The 18,561-nt window shown below is 36.0% G+C and overlaps 1 protein-coding gene across 1 annotated transcript in view; it reads left to right on the top strand.

Moving 5' to 3' along the window:
• LOC102856623 overlaps window positions 1-18,561 on the top strand; it is a 587,398-nt gene that overhangs the window by 273,437 nt on the left and 295,400 nt on the right. Inside the window, exon 7 of the mRNA XM_006891623.1 lies at window positions 7,843-7,925. Within this exon, the coding sequence (XP_006891685.1) occupies window positions 7,843-7,925 (83 nt within the window). The remainder of the gene's footprint in view (window positions 1-7,842; window positions 7,926-18,561) is intronic.

Below are 18,561 nucleotides of genomic sequence, written 5' to 3'. Positions count from 1 at the left end.
ACACACACACACACACATTTGGAGTCTATTTGCTAGGATTTTGTTAAGGGGTTTTGCACCTATATTCATAAGAGATACTGGTTTATGGTTTTCTTTCTTTGTAATATCTTTGCCTGGATATTATGGATATGCTTGCTTCACGGAATTACTCTGAGAGTGCTCCTTCTTTTCACATTTTAAAAAATATTTTAAGTAAATTTGGCGCTAGATGTTCTCTGAAGGTTTGGTAGAATTCAGCTTTGAAGCCATCTGGTCCAGGAATTTTCTTATGCGGAAGTCTTCTTATGACCTGCTCAATTTTTTACTTTTGTAATGTTTGTTTATTCAAGTGTTCTAAATATGTCCTTTACAATCTGGGTAGGAAATGAGCTTCAAGGAATTTGTGCATTTCCTCTAGGGTTTTTTAATTTATCAGAGTATAGTGTTTCATAGTATTCTGATATAATTTCTTTTATTCTAGAGGCTATAGGATTAGATTGTCATTATTTTTTCTATTTGATGACAGTGTTAAATTAGGCCATTCTTTATTTCTTCTATAACCCAACTGTGTTCTAGCCTGGTGTTATTTAGTTTCCACAGTGGTGACTTGATAACCTTTATCTTCTGTGTTTAATTTCTAGTTTTATGGCATTATTGTCTGAAAAGATGCTTTCTATTATTTCAAAGATTTTAACTTCTTGTGACTTACTTTGTGTTCTAATATGTGATCAATTCTGGAAAATGTACTATGTACACTTTAGAAGAGAGTCAATTGAGTCTTAGTTGAGTGCAGTGCTTGGAATATATCCATAAGATTATGTTGACTTATTGTATAGTTTAGGTCTTCTGCACCTTTGTTAAGTTTCTTTTATTTTAACATATCCTTTGTTGAGAGTGGTATGTTCAAGTCTCCTAACACTATAGTGGTGCTATTTATTTATTCAATTCTTTTAATAATTGTTTTATGTACTTAGCAGGTATATAATTTGGTTTTGACCAATAGATTTTGACCAATGTTCTGTCCTCTTGATCTACCATGCCTTTAATAATGTGAACTGATTGAATTTTCTTGGTTTGATTAACAATGAACTGTTAGCTAGAAACCTATTGTTTAGAGCCAATCAGAACGTGATGGGAAGACCTATGTATTTAGAGTCCGGCTGGGTCCCAACTAAAACTCTAGTTCAAAGACTCATGTATGAAGCTGTTGGATTCTGGAAGGTGGGCTCTTGTTTGATTGAGGGTCAGGTATGGATTGTTTGGTTATTTTTACTTGTTCACAATTGTGTATTAGCTGATTTGATTTGATGAATTTGGCTAACAGTGAGCTGTGGGCAAAACGCCTCTTGTTTAGAGTCCATCAGGACCTGGTGGGCAGGCCTGTGCATTTAAAAGTCAGTTGAGACCTTGGGCCTGGTGATAATTGTGTTTAGAATGAACATTCTTCTCTTGTTTAGAGTGAATCAGGACCTGGTGGGCAGGCCTGTGCATTTAAAAGTCGGTTGAGACCTTGGGCCTGGTGACAATTGTGTTTAGAGAACATTCTTCTAAGTGGTATAGCACTGGTCTGTCAGTTCACTGTACTGAGGTAACTTGGGGTTACAGTGATGCTGAACACTGTACCACTGATGTATCAAATGCCATAATGGTTACCAATAGTGGATAGTGTTGGTGGAGCTCCCAGATTAAGACAGCTTTGGAAGCAGGAGTGGCATCCACTTTCTAAAAAGCATGCTTCTGGATATTTTATGAACTTTGAGAAACGAGAATATAGAATAGGGTTCAGGTCTTTTGTTCATAGGGGTTGACTCAATGACACTTAACAACAGTGACTTTTTTTATCTTCCATGGTGATTTTCATTCTGAAGTCTATTTTGTCAGAGATGAGTATTGCCACCCCTGCTTTTTTTGTGGATGCCAAAAAATTATTTTCCAGCCTTTGATTTTGAGTCTTTCTCTTAGTTTATTAGCTGTGTCTTTTGTAGACTACATATTGATGGGTTTGAGTTTTTTATCCATTCTGCTACCCTTTTCCTTTTGATTGGTGTATTTAGTCCATTCACATTAAGTGTGATTATTAACAAGCCAGGTTTTCTTTTTGCCATTTTGCTGTATTTCTTTTTTTTATTGTTTCTTGTTACTGGGTCCATCTACTTGCCTTTGCTGTCTCTGTGTGAAAGACTTCTCTTAAAAGTTCTCATAGATTCGGTCTTGTTTTCATAAATGCCTTAGTTCTTCCATCTCTGCAAAAGATGTGTTTTCTCCTTCATATTTGATGGAGAGCTTTTCTGGGTATAGGATCCTTGATTGACAATGGTTTTATTTCAACTCTCTGTATATGCCATCCCAATGACTTCTTGCTCATAAGATTTAGGCTGAAAAAAATCAGAAATTTATCTTATTGCTCTTCCTTTGAAGGTTGCTCTTTGTTTATCTCATGCTACTATTAGTATTCCATCCTTATCTTTTATTTTGGAGAATTTGACTATGATACGTCTTGATGTTTTCCTTTTTGGATCTTGTCTATTTGGTGTTCACTGAGCTTCTTGAATGTGGATTTCCTTGTTCTTCATTATACCTGGGAAGTTTTCCTCTAATACCTCTTCCACAATTTTCTCAGTAATTTTCTTCTCATATTCTGGAATTCCAATCATATGTATGTTTTTTTCTGTGGATGTTATCCCACATATTCTAATGTTGTCTTCATTTTTTCTAGTCTCTCATCGCTGATTTTTCTTCTAGTATCTTTCCATTGAGTTTCTTGACTCCCAGCTAACTGACTCGACTCTATCTCTTTTGTTCTACTTTTTTTGTACTTCAAACACACTTCTGCCATAATATTCTGGATTGCATTTTCATGCCTTTCTGCTATTTCTAGTACTATGTTGGCAAGGCTTTCTCTATTTTGTGATACTTTTTTAAAGTTCTTGTTCCACTTTATGTATAGTTTTAATTCTTTCTTCCATTTTTTGCCTTTTCTTCTGTATTTGTGCAAGTTCGTCCTCATCAGGATATTTATTCTGCCTCCCTATCTCTGGATAATTTGCTTTCTTAGTGGTTTCCATTGTTTCTTTCATCATTTGCACCTTCTTCTGTAGCGTTCAAGCAATTCTTCATTGATATGCCTTTATCTGTTTCTCTACCTCTAAGTTATTTACTTTATTTGTGGCTTCCATTGTTTCTTTCATCATTTGTACTATCATTCATAACTGTTCAAATGTCTCCATATCAATATATATCATCTGTCTTCTTGACTCGGGTATTCATGAGGTCTCTACTATATTCTCTTTTTCTTTTTTTGAGAAGGCTTAATTTGTGGTGGATTTTGGGTTTTTGTGGGTTTTTTTGGGAGGGTGGAGTTTTTCTTATAGTGTTTGAAGCTGTCTGCTGCCTTCTTAACATTAGTTGAAGTTTTTTCACCTAAGTGCTAGATTGTTTCTTTTGTGTTGGTGGTTCTGTTCTTTATAAGGTTGCTAATCAGTTTCCAAGTTAAACTGTTTAGTCAGTGGAGCTGAGCTACTCACTCTGCTGTAAGTCCTTCCTGGGAAAAATTGACTTACTGAAGTCCTTGAGGTTCTCTCTGTTCGGTACTATAGTCCGATAAGATTCTTGCCTTAATGTGGTCCCTTGACACCAACTCTATAGGCCTCCTTAATGTATGAAATGGCTGAGTGGTGTGAGATCATGTGCTCTTTTCAAGCAATTTTCCATGCACATTTTCTCCTGGGGCTTAATTTCTTTCTTTTTCTCTAGAGTGGCTCAAGATTAGAGAGCAGGGCTCCTTACAAGGAATGGAGAGTGCTCACTCTTGGTCCCAAGCCTCACCTCTCTCACCTTTTCTCCTGCAGTTTAATGTCGTCCTTTATCTCTGTTGTGGCAGGAGATGAGGCCTGCCAGCTCAAGCAGCTTTTTTCTTCTTCTTTTTTTTAAATTAATTTTAATGAAGGTTTACAGAGATTTAGGATTTCCAGTCATTCATTGTTGCACTTTTCTTCCTGCCCACCCCTCCCCCTCAATTCACTTTCCTCCTTGATGAGTAAAAGAAAAACTCTTCCATTGCTGTGCAGTCCCTCCTCCCAAGCAGCTTTTGTGCAGAAGCTCTCAAGTTAGCTTTCTTTTGCAGAGAGCTAAGAAAATTCTTACCTCTGCTTGAAGTTCAGTTTATCAAAGTCTCTTTTCCTGTTTGGCCCCTGGGATAGCACTGTAGCCAAGGAGGCAAAAGTCCCCAGATAGTGGGATCTATATTCCCAGGGATGCCTCAGTCTCTTTCCCCCACAAGCAGTGGAGAACACTGGCTCTTGGCACAGAGCCTTACCTCCCTCACCTTTTCTTCTGCAGCTTAGGATCCTCCTTTGTCTCTGGTGTGGCAGGAGATCAGGACAGCCAGCTTAGGCAGCTTTTGTGCAGAGGCTCTCAAGTCAGCTTCTGTTACAGAGAGCTAAGAAAATTTTTTTCTCTATTTGATCCCTGGGATGGACTCTGCTGTGGAGGCAAGGGTCCCTAGATGAGGGGACTTAAAACCCCAGTGATGTCTCAGTCCCATCTCCCCACAAACAATTGGATAAGACTCTTGTGGTCCACAGGATTTTCATGTCTTGATTTTTGGAGATAGTTCACTAGTCCTTTCTTCTTAGTTTATCTTAGTCTGGACATTTTGTTAGGCCCCCAATGACAAATAAGTGGTAGCTACACATGGGGTGCATTGAATATGAAATGAACCTATGGAAGGTGAAAATTAACTTCTAAACTACCAATTCCTCATTTACAGAGTATAGATGAAGAAAAATACAGGAGTTTAAAAGAAAAAGTTATTATATTCAGAAAATTATACATCTGCTGTAGTTTAAACAAATTACCACAATTTCTTACTACATATCTAAGTTAGTTGTGGATAAATGTGCATGGTGTTACTCAATTTCCATTTTAAAAAAATCTCCATTTATCTTCTGTCAATCTGTCTCTGTCTCTTACTCTTTGTTTATAAAGAGGGGAGAAATAGTGAATGTTTAAGCCAAGGATGTAGCACAGGAGAGGAGGGAATGACTACAGAAGGCATTAAGAAGTATATAAAAGGATGTGCAAATCATGGAATTGTACAGTTTGTTGGAGGGGTGAGGGAAACTGGAAGAATCTGTATGGAAAACAATGTATTTGAATTTTATAAATAAATTATTATAATTTAAAGAAATAAGTGTAAGAGAAGATATTAACTGGTGAAATTTGGATAAAAACAGAAGGAAAATTCATGAAAGATAGAGAGAGAGGTTTTGAACCTGGGCAACTTGTAAAATGGCAAAATAGGGGGGAGTAACAGAAAACAAAGAAAAAAGATCAATTCTGTTTATTTGTGTGAACCTGTGAGTTAGGGATCTCCTACATGTATTGACAGTTCACTTGACAGTAGAAATGCAAGTGTGAAAAAAAGACCCATGAATGAACTCTGAAAGGACTTTGTTTATTTATAGACTGTTGGCATGCATTTTATTAGACTGTACAGTGTGCAATTTGGTCTACATTTAGAAGATACATATGAGTACATAAGATTAAACTATATTCATTAAGCACACACACCAAAAATAAACAAGCCATATTTCAAACAGAAAAAAAAATTAATCTAGTAGCCTAGTGATAAGAAGCTGCACTATCCCAAATCCACACAGTTCTAATCCACCCCGCTGCTCCACAGGAGAAAGATGGGCAGTCTCTTGTGCAATTAACTGTCTCTGAAAACCCACACTAAGGTCAGTTATGAGTAAGTTCTGACTTGATGGTACACAATAAAAACAACATAGCAGAAAAAAAAAAGATTAAAATTGAATGTTAAATATTTAAAGTAAAAAAAATTCAGGAGCAGTAAGTATAGATAATTTACAGTTTTATATATAATGTCTGACAAACTTAAAAAATAAACTGTTGCAATTACAGATTATAACTGAAAATAACAATGAGGTATTCTTTTTATCTACTATAAAGCATTATTTATATAGGAAAAATTGATACAGAGGGACAGGTGTTTAAGCAAGCGTGTGAATACTTGAGTATTTTTAAAATAAATTACTTGTTTGAGCGTGACTTTGATAACTTCTTTTGCATTACAAAGGCAAGAATGTTATGTTACTGTAAGATTTCCTTATCCTGATAAATCATGTTAAGAAAATGGGCACAATAAGAACCAAGATTTTTAAAACCTTTTCAACATGATAAATATATGTTTCTAAGGGAGAGTGATTGAATAAAGCCACATGATGCAATTATTGAAAACCATTCTTTAAGGAATATTCAATAAAAAGTAGGAAATATACTAAGTGCAAAAAAGTATGCAAATGATAGAAGTGGTACATTTACAATTTAGTAAAAACTTGTATACATAATGTATACAGAAAACTTTGGTGGTTTAGTGTTAAGGAATTGGGTTGCCACTGCAATTTCAGATTTATTGCACACACCCTTTGATGGCCTAGTGGCAAGGATCTGCATTGCAATCCCGAAGGCAGGCCATTCAAGGCCACCAGCTGCACTGTGGGAGAAAGGTGGACAGTCTCCTTCCATGTGATTACTGCCTCTGAAAACCTGCTGGAGGGTCAGCTGCTATGGGTTGGTTCCAACTTGACAGTACACAACAACAATGTATGTATATGGAGCTCTGGTGGTATAAATGGTAGCAAATTTTTGTTATTTTTACTTTAGTGACTATGCAAAGGCATTTGACTGTAGGTTATCACAAATAATATGTGAGTGACATTGAGAATGGGAGTCCCACAGGACTTAATTTTGCCCATGTGAGATATTATATCTAGACCAGGAGGCTGTTGTGCAAACCTCTATATGGCTTAACATTAAAAGAGAGTGCATTAGAGTTCTATTCTTTCTCTGTATCTATTCAGTCTGTATGCTGAGCAAAGTATTTGAGTAGCTGGACCCAAAGAAGAGAAGTGTGGCATCAAGCCAAAGGGAGACTAATTAATAAGCTATGTTATGTAGATGACACAATCTTGCTTGCTTAAAGTGAAAAAGACTTGAAGCAGAAGTTCAAGGAATGTAGCCTTCAATATAGATTATATCTCAAGGTCAAAAAAACAAAGATTCTTAGCTCTGGACCAATAAGCAACGCCCTGATGGATGGAGAAAAGATTGAAATTGTGAAAAACTTCATGTTAGTTGGATCCACAATTACCACCCTTGTTACCAGTAGTCAGGGAATGAATATTGCACTGGGAAAGTCTGTGGTTAGGGATCTTTTCAAATTACTGAGGAGTAATGATGTCAGTTTGATAACTAAGATGCATTTAATTCAGACCAGGGTATTTCCAATCACTTGTTATATATCCAAGAACTGGACAACGAATAGGGATTGCAGAAGAAGAACTGAAGCCTTTGAGCTGTGGTACTGGATAAAAACACTGAACATCCCATGGACATCCCATGAACTGCCAAAAGAACAGATATGTCTTGGAAATGGCAGAGTTCAGATATGTTGTTCATAGGGTTGCTATGAGTCATACTCAACTCAATGGCACCTAACAACATCACAATAACAACTGGTGGCATAGTGGTTAGCAATGTAGCTAATCACTGAAAGCACATGGTTTGAATACAGGAGCTGCTTCATGGAAGAACAATAGCCAATCTCCTCTATTGCAATTACTGCCTCTAAAAACCCTCTGGAGGATTAGCTTTGAGTTGATTCTGATTAAACGATGCATAACAACTACAGAGCAACACAGAAAAAAAAATATATATATATATATAAGCTCATAATGGGTTAAATGTTTGGTCCTAATAAAAAACTTAATGTAAAGTTATGTATTCTCTAAAGTGAAAATCAGTAACATATTTTTTTCTATCTTTTGGTTCTAACTCCAGGAAGCATTGCCAATAAAATGAGTCTTTGTGCTACAGACTACGATCCCAGTCTCCATAAAGAAGACTATGAATTACCCTCCAAGGTAAGATGAAGGTTGTCCAAATTGACTTCATAAAGTCTATGAAAACAGCAGTCCTTGATTATTGGCTATGATTTTTTAAAGTGTATTTCCAGGTAGAAAATAATTTGGTCTTCAAAGAGGGGTTTAAAGTGTTTGACAGGCTAAGTGGTCAATGTATGTGAAATCAGCAATGCCCATAAACATTTTATTACATCCGAATTAGACTTCTTTAAGCTGTTGAAGACTTCAGTGAAATTAATCAGTCTACAAGGCTTTTTCCAGCTTGGGCAGGGGTAATTAGAAAATGTGCTGATTTTGCCCTGTTTCAGTGATTTATTTGGCATCACTATGGCTGCCGTGAAATCTATCTAGAAACTCTCTTGATAAGCTGATATAAATTATAAAGCCTGGGTTCAAACATATTGGTTAAATTAATTTTACTAATCTTACTAGATTCAGCTTTCATAATAGTGTATAAAATCTGTAATTATTACTTAGATCGATTGACTTGAGTTTAAAGTCTTCTAAAAGTTTCATTTGACTTGATGAGAAAAATTTAGTAAAAAGATTCTCTGCCTTTCCGATACAAATTATTTTAATTATTGTTTTAATACTACATGGTCCTGACTATATATAGATCTCACAAACCAACCTTTTGTGCTTTACTTTTTAGTCTTACTTTAAAGCTTGTCTTTTAGTCACCTCTAAATAGTGGACGATAATCTATTTAAATACTTGCATTCTCCATATTCAGATAATCACTTAGGATATTTATGATGGTCTATTGTTATTCTCTCTATTCCTCTGTATTACAGAAGGAAGGTAGGGAATTAAGTGTTTAATACAATTTTTAAGAATGGAAGATAATATTTACTGAATACTTGTCAGTGTTCTCAGTCCTTCCCATCAAAGATTCAACTCACAGCCAGCTAATGAGCTAGACATTACTACTGTCATCATTATGTCAGAAAATCTAGCATAGAGAGTGCAAGAGGTTTGCCAAAATTACATCTCTAATAAGTACATAGCTGAGATTTGAATGACTATCCAGGTCTAAAGTTTGCCTTTACATCCATTGTGAAATACTATATCCACAAACCTTAAGTGTTAATTTTAGCTGAATGTATGTTTTCTACACTTCATTTCTTATAAAGTTAATTTAAGGATAGGTTATAGAATTTAGTCTGGAGCCTCATTTCTGCCACTAATGTCTTCTTTTTAAACTGCAGTTCTTTCTGTTTTGTTTCCAAGTTTTGCATTTGAGTCACTAATTCTTGCTAATACCTCTTGATCACATTTTTTATTAATTTCAAACTGTAAAAGTTGGGAGGAATTCTGAATTTCTTCATCTTTAGCTTTAGTGGTTGGTGTTTATACATGAATAATAGTTGTATGTATAGATCTTTCTTATATACAAAATGGATAGGATATTCACTCACACTGCTCCACTTCAGGGTAGATTTTCATATACCCTTTTCGACCATGAATGCGACATTATTCATTCTTAACATGGTAGATCATATGATTGTCTGATTCAAGGTGGCCAATAATAGTCCTTCTCAGTCACTAATGCCTAGGATATCAATTGTTAAGCATCCAATCTCTTTTTTTTTATTTACAATTATCCTAGATTCATGCTTCATGCATTCATGTAGCAATAATTAATAGATGTTTCTCCTCCTTTTATGTTTTGCTATATCAGCAAATGAAGGTCCTAAATTTGATGAAAGCTTTTCTCCGTATCATGCTAGTAGACTCTTCTTCGAGGCAGCTCTTCTCCGGTTGCATTTTGAGTTCCTTCTAACTTGAGAGGCTCATATTCTAGCTTTATATCCAACAATGTTCTGCCATTATTAATAGGGCTTTCAAAGGCCTGTTATTATGGAAGAAGACTGTGGCATTTAAGATGTGTGTCATTAGAGAAACTTGGTCTTAGGGACCTCTTTAAGGTGCTAAAAAATAGGTATGTCAATTTTAAGACTAAGATATTCATGACGAAAGCCATAGTATTTTCAATGACTTTCTTTGTATCTGAAAGTTGGACAATGAATTAGAAAGACCAAAGAATAGATGCCTTTAGATCATGGGGTTAATGAAGAATACTGGATATATAGACTGTGAAAAGATAAAATGAGTCTTTCCTAGGGGGAGTGCAACCAGAGAGCTCCTTTAAGGCATACATAGATAGTTAAACTCTGCTTCACACTCTTCGGGCTCATTGTCAGGAGAGACCAGACTTTGGCAAAAAGATAGCATGTTGGGAAAGGGAGAGGACCACAAAGTGAGAGTAATACTTTCAACAAACTCAAATAGTAAAGTGACCAAAACAATGAGCTTGAACATAACAGAGATCATGAGACTGGTTCAGGATAGGGCAAGGTTCAGGTATTTTGTTCATAGGGATGTTGATTAATATTCAACTTGATTACAACTGATGACTCAGTAGCATATAACAAGAGCATAGACACTAAAGGAAAATCTTCCAGAATATACTATATTGTGAGAGAAAGCTCATGTTTGTTTAACATATCTTAAGTATTTATATAAAGAGCCCCAGTATTACAGTGGTTAAGTACTAGGTTATTAGGTTGTTAACTGAAAGGATTGAAGCCCTTTTGTGGGAGAAAGATGGGATGATTTGCCTCTATAAAGATTACAGTCTTCAAATCCTTTGGGGTAGTTCTACTTTGTCCTGTAGACTCACTACAAGTCAGAATTGACACAATGACAAGCTAGATTTTGAAATTTTATAGATTAGCTGCCCTGGTGATACAGTAGTTAAATGCTAAGTTGCTAACCTAAATACTGGTGATTCAAACTCAGCAGCTGCTCTGTTTGACAAAAGACCTAATGATCAACTTCTGTGAAAATTCCTGACTCATTACTGTATGTAGCCTTGGTTCATAGGGGATTAGGCTGGCAACCTAAAATTGGCTGACTAGAATCCACCTGTCACTATATGGGAGAAATATGGGCAATCTCTTTCCATGTAATTTATAACTTCCAAAAACCTGTTATAAGTTCAGTTATGAGTTGTGTCTGACTTGACAACAATGAATTGAGTTGTTGAGTATTAACATTGAATTTATTTTAATATAAACCAGAGGAAAGTCTGTTTGCATTTTACTGACTATGCAAAGCCATTTGACTATGTAGATCATAACAAATTATAGCTAATATTGAGAAGAATAGGAATCCAAGAACACTTATTTATCCTCATGTGAAACCTGTACCTACACCAAGAAATTGTTGTCTGAACAAAACAAGGGAACACTGCATGATCTGAATTCAGGAAAAATGTGTATCAGGGTTTTATCCTATCTCAATACCTATTCAATCTATATGCTGAGCAAATTATTTGAGAATCTGAACTCTATGAAGTAGAAAGTGGCATCAGAATTGAAGGAAGAATGAAAAACAACTTTTATTATATAGATTTCCCAAGCTTGTTTGTTGCAAATGAGGACGATTACAGCCTTCGATATGAATTTCACCTTCTGGATATATAAGATTTATCATTAAAAATTGTCTTTTCTAGCCAAAAAAGTAACTGTTTTATGGTGAAATAATTATTATATTAAGGAGAAGGGATGCAGATGGGCAAGAATATGAGAATGAAATGTGTTAGCCTATCCACAAGGGAATCAACTATCTACCATTTCCCAAGGGGATTGGCTAGTCTCAACATTCTACAAGAAGATTGGCTAGTCTTGTCACTAAATTGAACAAGACAGAGTGAGAGACACAGATCTTCTGGCACCATTGAAGAGAAACCAAGACAATGTAGGTCACCCTTCTTGCTCCAGCTACGCCAATGGCCAAACTAGAGACCTTATGTGAGGTGGGACACTTAGGGTGGAAAGCCAATATTGGCAGGACTGAGAGCTTTGTTGGACAATTAGACACAGAAAGACAAAATGAGCAGGACTTAGAATTTGGGAACAAAAAGCCACAAACCTCAAAGCTAAGGTGACTAGGTATACTTTTTGGGAGCTATCTTGACTTTATTTTGTCATTAATTTGGATGGCAACCTTTTGACTTCCCCAGTATGGTTCTGTGTGGTGTGTGGCATATCTTATCAGATTTTGGACCCAACAAAGCTGTAAGATTGATGTTGAGATGAGTAGAAAGATGTATGGGAGTATGGGAAAATGTATATCTCTTGGGAATTGGTTTGGTGTTATTGATACTGTGGATGGGGATAGCTCCCTTTTGTGAAGTTGATAATGGTCAGGTATGGCTGTCTCCACATGGCCCTGGTTCTTTTTACACATCTGAACATCAAGAAGATAAAAATCCTCACCACAGGACTGATAAGCAACATCATGATAGGGAGAAAAGATTGAAGTTGTCAACTATTTCAAAATACTAGGATCCACAATCAATATCCTTAGGCCCAGCAGTCAGATGATGTATTGTATTGGGAACACCTGCTGATAAGGACTTCTCCAAATTACTGAGGAACAATAATGTCAATTTGAAGACTAAAGTGTTCCCTATTCAGGACATGGTCTTTTCAATCATCTTCTTTTCTATCTGAAAGTTGGACAATGAATAAAAGTTACAAAAGAATAATTGATGCCTTGGACTCTGGTATCAATTCCATGGATTGAAAAAAAAAACCAAACAACCCTAAAATAACTCAAACAATAACAACAACAACAATAACAAAATCACACACACAAAGCCAAAGAGATATGTCTTGGAGGAAGTTAAGCAAGAATACTCCTTGGAGGCAAGGATGACAAAGCTTCATCTCACATACTTTGGACATGTTTCTGAAAGAAGCTATTCCTTAGAGAGGAACATCATGCTTGGAAAGGGGGAAGGTCATCAGTGAAAGAAAGGAAGACCTTTGATGAAATGGATTGGCTTAGTGCTGTAGTAATAGGTTCAAGTGTATCAGAGATAATGATGATGACACAGAATAGCACAGGGTTCAAATCGGTTGTTCATAGGGTGGCTACGAGTTGTACTAGACTCGACAGCACCTCACAACAACAACCCCTTACAGGATTTCTCTAGGGAGTCAATCTGTCACACCTTTCTCTTTGACTGTTGTTCAGACCTATAAAGTCTACAATTTGATGTGACAGAAAGATTTATCAAATCTTTCTCCTTTACTACTGCTCAGAACAGTATTGAATATACCACGGACTAATAGGAGAACAAATAAGTTCATCCTGGAGAGGGTGAAGCCAGCTTGCTCCTTGGAGGCAAGAATTCTAAAGCTTCTTCTGACATATGGTGGACATGTTGCAAGGAGGAATCAGTCCTTGGAAAGGGACGTCATGCTTGAGAGGGTAGAGGGACAGCATAGGAGAGGAAGACCCTTGATGAGATGGATTGATTCAGAGACTGGGTTAATAGGAGTAGGTGTATCAGAGATAATAGATTGGCACAGGATAGAGCATAGTTTTAGGGCTGTTGCACATAGGGTTGCTATCAGTTTCAGGTGACTTGATTGCACATAACAACAATAACTGCTCAGAAATGTAGACTTTTGGTTTAGCTGCCTATTGCTTGAACCATGCTCTACCATGGCTTTTTCTGTAAAATTTATAATCTATGAAGCCCTACAAAGAAGTTATACTCAGTTATTCAGTACTACTATGAATCATAATTTTGTTAATAGCACACAACAACATATATTCAGCAGAATCTTTATTTGGTGCAAATGCTTAACATTATCAGCTGCTCTCTATGAAACTGAAGATTTAAATCCAATCAAAAGTGCCTTGGAAGAAATATATGACCATCAACATCTGAAAAATTAACTATGTATATACAATACATATGTATGTATATGTATATGTATATGTATATGTATATGTATATGTATATGTATATGTATATGTTAATAAATATAGTAAAACACACAAGGGAATAAGTTATTAAAACATTTTAGCTATAACCAAACACCTTGAAAGTGTAAGTCACCAAGCTGGGAGTCTCAGGACCAATGAATCAGCATAATGTAGTCTACATAGACAATGCCCTACATCCTACTTTGGTGAGTAGCAACTACAGTCTTAAAAGTTTGTAAGTAGCCACGTAGGGTGCAATATTGAGCTTTTCTAAAAAAGAGTGAAGAATTATGAAGAAAATATTGGGACTAATAATAAATGGGCTAAGTGGACTTTGGTCTCCAAAACCTTGAGACCAGAAAAATTAGCTAATTTCTGGTTACCATTGCTCAGTGCTCTGGAAAGGATTGCAATGAAGGTCCTTAGTAGAGTTAGAAAAAACCTAGCAATATGCTTCTGTTAAATAAACTTTAGAAATATTAGAAGGAAGTTCTACTCATCATGAAAGAGAGTGTGAAAAGATTTAATGTCAATGGATTTGGGTTTTGTTTTTATACCACCCTTTAGAAAATAAAACTAAGTCTGAGAGCGTCTTCTTTCCAATTTGAACTTTGTCTTTTTTTCTTCTATGTTATTAAGAGTTAATTTGGATTTTCGACTGTAATTAAAGACTCTAACGTAGGCAATTTGCAGCATAACCATGAGAAAACAAGCTTCATGCTGCACTTTAGATGCAAAGAATTCTGAACTCGGAAGGGAAATAAAGGAATTTCTGATGGTGCGGTGAGTCACATGTTGCATTATGCACTGATAGATCATTGATTCCACCAGACGCTCAACTGAAGAGAGATAGAATCTCTTCTCATAAAGATTTAAAGCCTCGTGGATCCTAGGAGAGTCGCTATTAGTAGGAATCTGTTCAGAAAGAGGTTCTTTCAGCAGGCACAAGCTCATGGAGGTGAGTCACTTGAGGGGCCTCTTCAGATAAATCCTGAGCTACTCATCAAGAGGAACCCTCTTTGTCCCGGGGTACCCCTAATGGCAAGCCTGCCCTAGAAAATTCTCTGGTAATCACATCAGACGTAGTTCCCCAAAAAGGAGAAATAATCCTCCTGCTGGATGGTGTCAGGGTTTAGACTGGGTTTAATTTAGAGCTATGATTTCTTTTTCACATGATAATAATAGCACTGATGAAATTGAACATGATATCATATTTATTTTCTTTGATGTTTCAAATGCACCTGGTGTTTATTGTTGTTATCTGTGACTTACAATTCCATGATCATATTATCACAATCCTCCTAGTTAAGTACCTCCACCCCAAACTCTTCTCCCATCACTCCTTAAAAAATAGTGAATGTCACTTGGGCCAGCATGAAAGCTTCCACGCTGCTCACTTCTGATCTTCCCAGAGGAGTTCAAAAGCATTTGTAATCCTCAGGATTCAGCCCTTTATTCCCTATTTCCTCTCTCTAAGGCCCTCTCCTTTGATGAAAACAATCCCCTTGCTCTTAATCTGGCCAGATGGGCAGGTGAACTGTTCTCTGCTGAGTCCCATATAAAGATCCTGTAAAGAGTTTTGGGGAGAAATACCGCTGTTAAGTGGAGTTTAAGTGTGTTAATACTGAGATGCTGCCTATTGCATCAGAGTTGCACTGGCCTGTGAAATGAAAGCTCTTTTTCTCAGGAGAAGGCCTTACTTTATGAGAGTCTTGCAAAGTTCCCATTATTACTATACTTCTGTATAAAAGGGCCAAAACCACTGAACAACTGAGCAGGAAATCTGAGCTTTGTTTTCTAACATAGCACACAATTAAAGAGGCTAATCACATCATGACTTTGGACAACTCAGACTCAATTTCTGTAAAATTTGTAACTTAGCATCATAAAAAAAAATCACAAACATTCTAGAGTACACTCATTTGAATTCATACTAACTACATATGTCAGTACAGAATTGTGCTCCCTACCATTTTCAACATCTGATTTTGGAACTATATTGTCAAATTTTTCTTCAAGATACCTCTTTGTGAACTTGAACTTCTACCCTTTCAGTTAATAGTTTATGTTTCTTATTTTGTGTTGCTATAACAGAAATAGAGAGCTCTGGTGGCCTAGTAGCAAAAAGCTGCACTGCAATCCCAAGGGCATATGGTTTGAGGCCACCAGCTGCTCCTAAAGAAAAGGATGAGAAATCTCCTCCTGTGCAATTGACTGACTTTGAAAACCCACCAGAGGGTCCTCTATGGGTTGGTTCCAACTCTACAGTACCCAACAACAACTATGTAATAGAACTATCACAGATGGGTGACTTTAACAAAACTTTATTCTATCATCATTCAGGAAGCTAGACTATAGGGCAAATTCTCTACTGGAGGACTTTCAATCTCTAGTGGCTCTAGAAAACAGTCATTGTTTCCTTTCAATATTTCTGAGCCCCTTGTTTTATAAAGATGTACATGTTCTTGGCATTAATTTATCCTGTGTCTTGGCATTAATTTATCCTGGATCTAAAATGTTCTCAGCATAGGAAACAGATCCAAAAGATTACTCCAGGGTCTTCTTTCTTGATTATAGTTAAGTCTCTCTATCTCTGCTAGCTTCTTTCATCTCTTCTATTAAAAAAAAAAAAAAAAAAGCTGACCTAGGGTATGGCCTAATCTTGTCGATTACATTCTCGCTTTTAAAAATAACTGTCTTGAGCTGAAGGCATGTGATTTGAATCGATCAACTGCTCCATGGTAGAAAGATGGGCAATCTCCTCCCATGTATTAACTACCATTGAAAACCCGCCAGATGGTTAGCTATGGGTTGTTTCTGACTCGATGTAAACAAAAACAACAATAAGCTTGCTTTGTGTTATAGAAAATTAGAATTAAAATACATTGAATAATTTATCAGTTTTCTTAAACGGGTCATCATATTGAGAATCATGACCTACTGGCATATGTTTTTTGAGAGACCAACTCAATCTATATAATGCAGATGAACATATTAACTATTTTTATCTCCCAGAGAATTCTAGCAGTTTAACATATATTATATAATAAATCCACAGTTGTTTGCTGTTCTGAGGTTCATTCAAGTAAAATCCATCTCATAGCTATCTCATCTGGCACAGTAGACCTTCTCTGTAGATATTTTAAGACTATATTTTTGTAGGAGCAGATTGCCATGTTTTCCTCCTTTAGAGTCTCTGGGTGATTTCAAACTTTTCTTCTTTGGTTAACAGTCAAGCTCAACTGTTGCATCATGAAAAACCAGAACTCATTGCTATAGAGTCAATGTGACTTATGTTAACTGAACAGCAAGTTTCTGAGGCTGTAACGCTTTATTGGAGGAAACTACCCATCTTTTTTCCAAAGAGGGATTGAGTAATTCAAACTATCAAGTTTTCCATTAGTAACCTGATACACAATGAACCACTAGGGCTCTTAAATTCACAGTTGTTGTTATGTATGATGGTCAGAATTTACCCATAACTAACCCTCCAGTAGGTTTTCAGATTGCTCATATTTCTCCCCTTGAGGGAACTTGAATCACATGCTTTCAGGTTGGCAGTTCAGCTCCTTACTACTAGGCCACCAGAGCTTTTTTAAAGCTTCAAGTAAAATGTGTTGAATGTTTAATAGACCTTTCATGCTACAGTGCCAGGATTCGTCTATATCCTTCCTATCCTCAAGTATTTTTAAATACTACCCTTATCACTGGAAGAAGAATTTCATATATATTATTTTTCAATTCTTCTTCATAAGAATCTTGCTAGCGCGCGCACACACACACACATTTTAGAACCAAATATTTGAATTTATGGATAAAGACTTAGAATTCATTTGCATATTTCAAAAAGGGAGATCATAATCTTGTCTTGAATGTTCATTTTTGTACCATCACACAGTCATCCTTTTCACTACAAAACTATATATTTCAAGTTTTCAAAATATCTTCAAATCCTTTCTACCTCTCTATATTATGTTTGGAGAAATGCTCATGCACTGTTTTCTACCCAGTGCTGGATTTGAATTGAAATCTTTGCAAGCCACATTTTCAATTCTTGAATTTGAAAACAAGAATTTAAATGTTAGCCATTGAAGTTAGTATTAAAATATTTGCTCTTGCTTTTTCTCATGGGTCAGAATACGAATTGCCAAATGCATGTTATATGAAATGTTAATTACAGAACAAATGTACAGCAATTGTTTATCTTCTAAAGTAAAGTAATCACACATTTAAAGAATTTCTGTTCAAAATATTTCCTTTATGATGATGTTCTCAAGTTTCAGACAAGTTTTACTTTTGGACAGAATTTACAGTTGCAATCACTCACAAGATATGTTTTCAATCTTTTTAATGCTGAAAATGTTCTAGTTAAAACATTATTTCTCAGGCATTGAGTTAAGATACAAGTTTCTGCTGGTTAAATTGTGTTGATTGTTGAAATACATCCATGTGATCGAGTTCATATATCCTAGCATGCCAGAAAGAGTTTTCCTATATATTTTTCAACTCCTTTTTGGATTAAAAACACTTATGGTTTTATATTTTATTCCTAATTGGACTTATTGCTTTAAAAAGGAATTAATTTTTTAATTCCATGTCTTCTTTAAAATGCATTCAAAGGGATTTTCATCACATTAACTTTTAAGTATTCTTTAAAGACATTCAAAAGCTAAGAACATTTTGCTATTTTTTTTTTTTAGTAATTAAACCAACTGTCTTATTGATTTGGGAATTGGATGCTGACTCTCTGGCTTCTTCATGCTGAACAGGGGCATAGATGTAAAGGGGGGAAGGGAGGATGCTTTATCACCTTACTGGTGGTCTTGGGTTACAGCTGCTTGCCTTCTTG

This window comes from Elephantulus edwardii, unplaced genomic scaffold, assembly GCF_000299155.1.
Source record: "Elephantulus edwardii isolate Elephantulus edwardi_28Jun2011 unplaced genomic scaffold, EleEdw1.0 scaffold00101, whole genome shotgun sequence".
Lineage (NCBI taxonomy): Eukaryota > Metazoa > Chordata > Mammalia > Macroscelidea > Macroscelididae > Elephantulus > Elephantulus edwardii.
The sequence above is the reverse complement of the archived record's forward strand: the minus strand, read 5'-3'. Positions and strand labels throughout refer to the sequence as shown.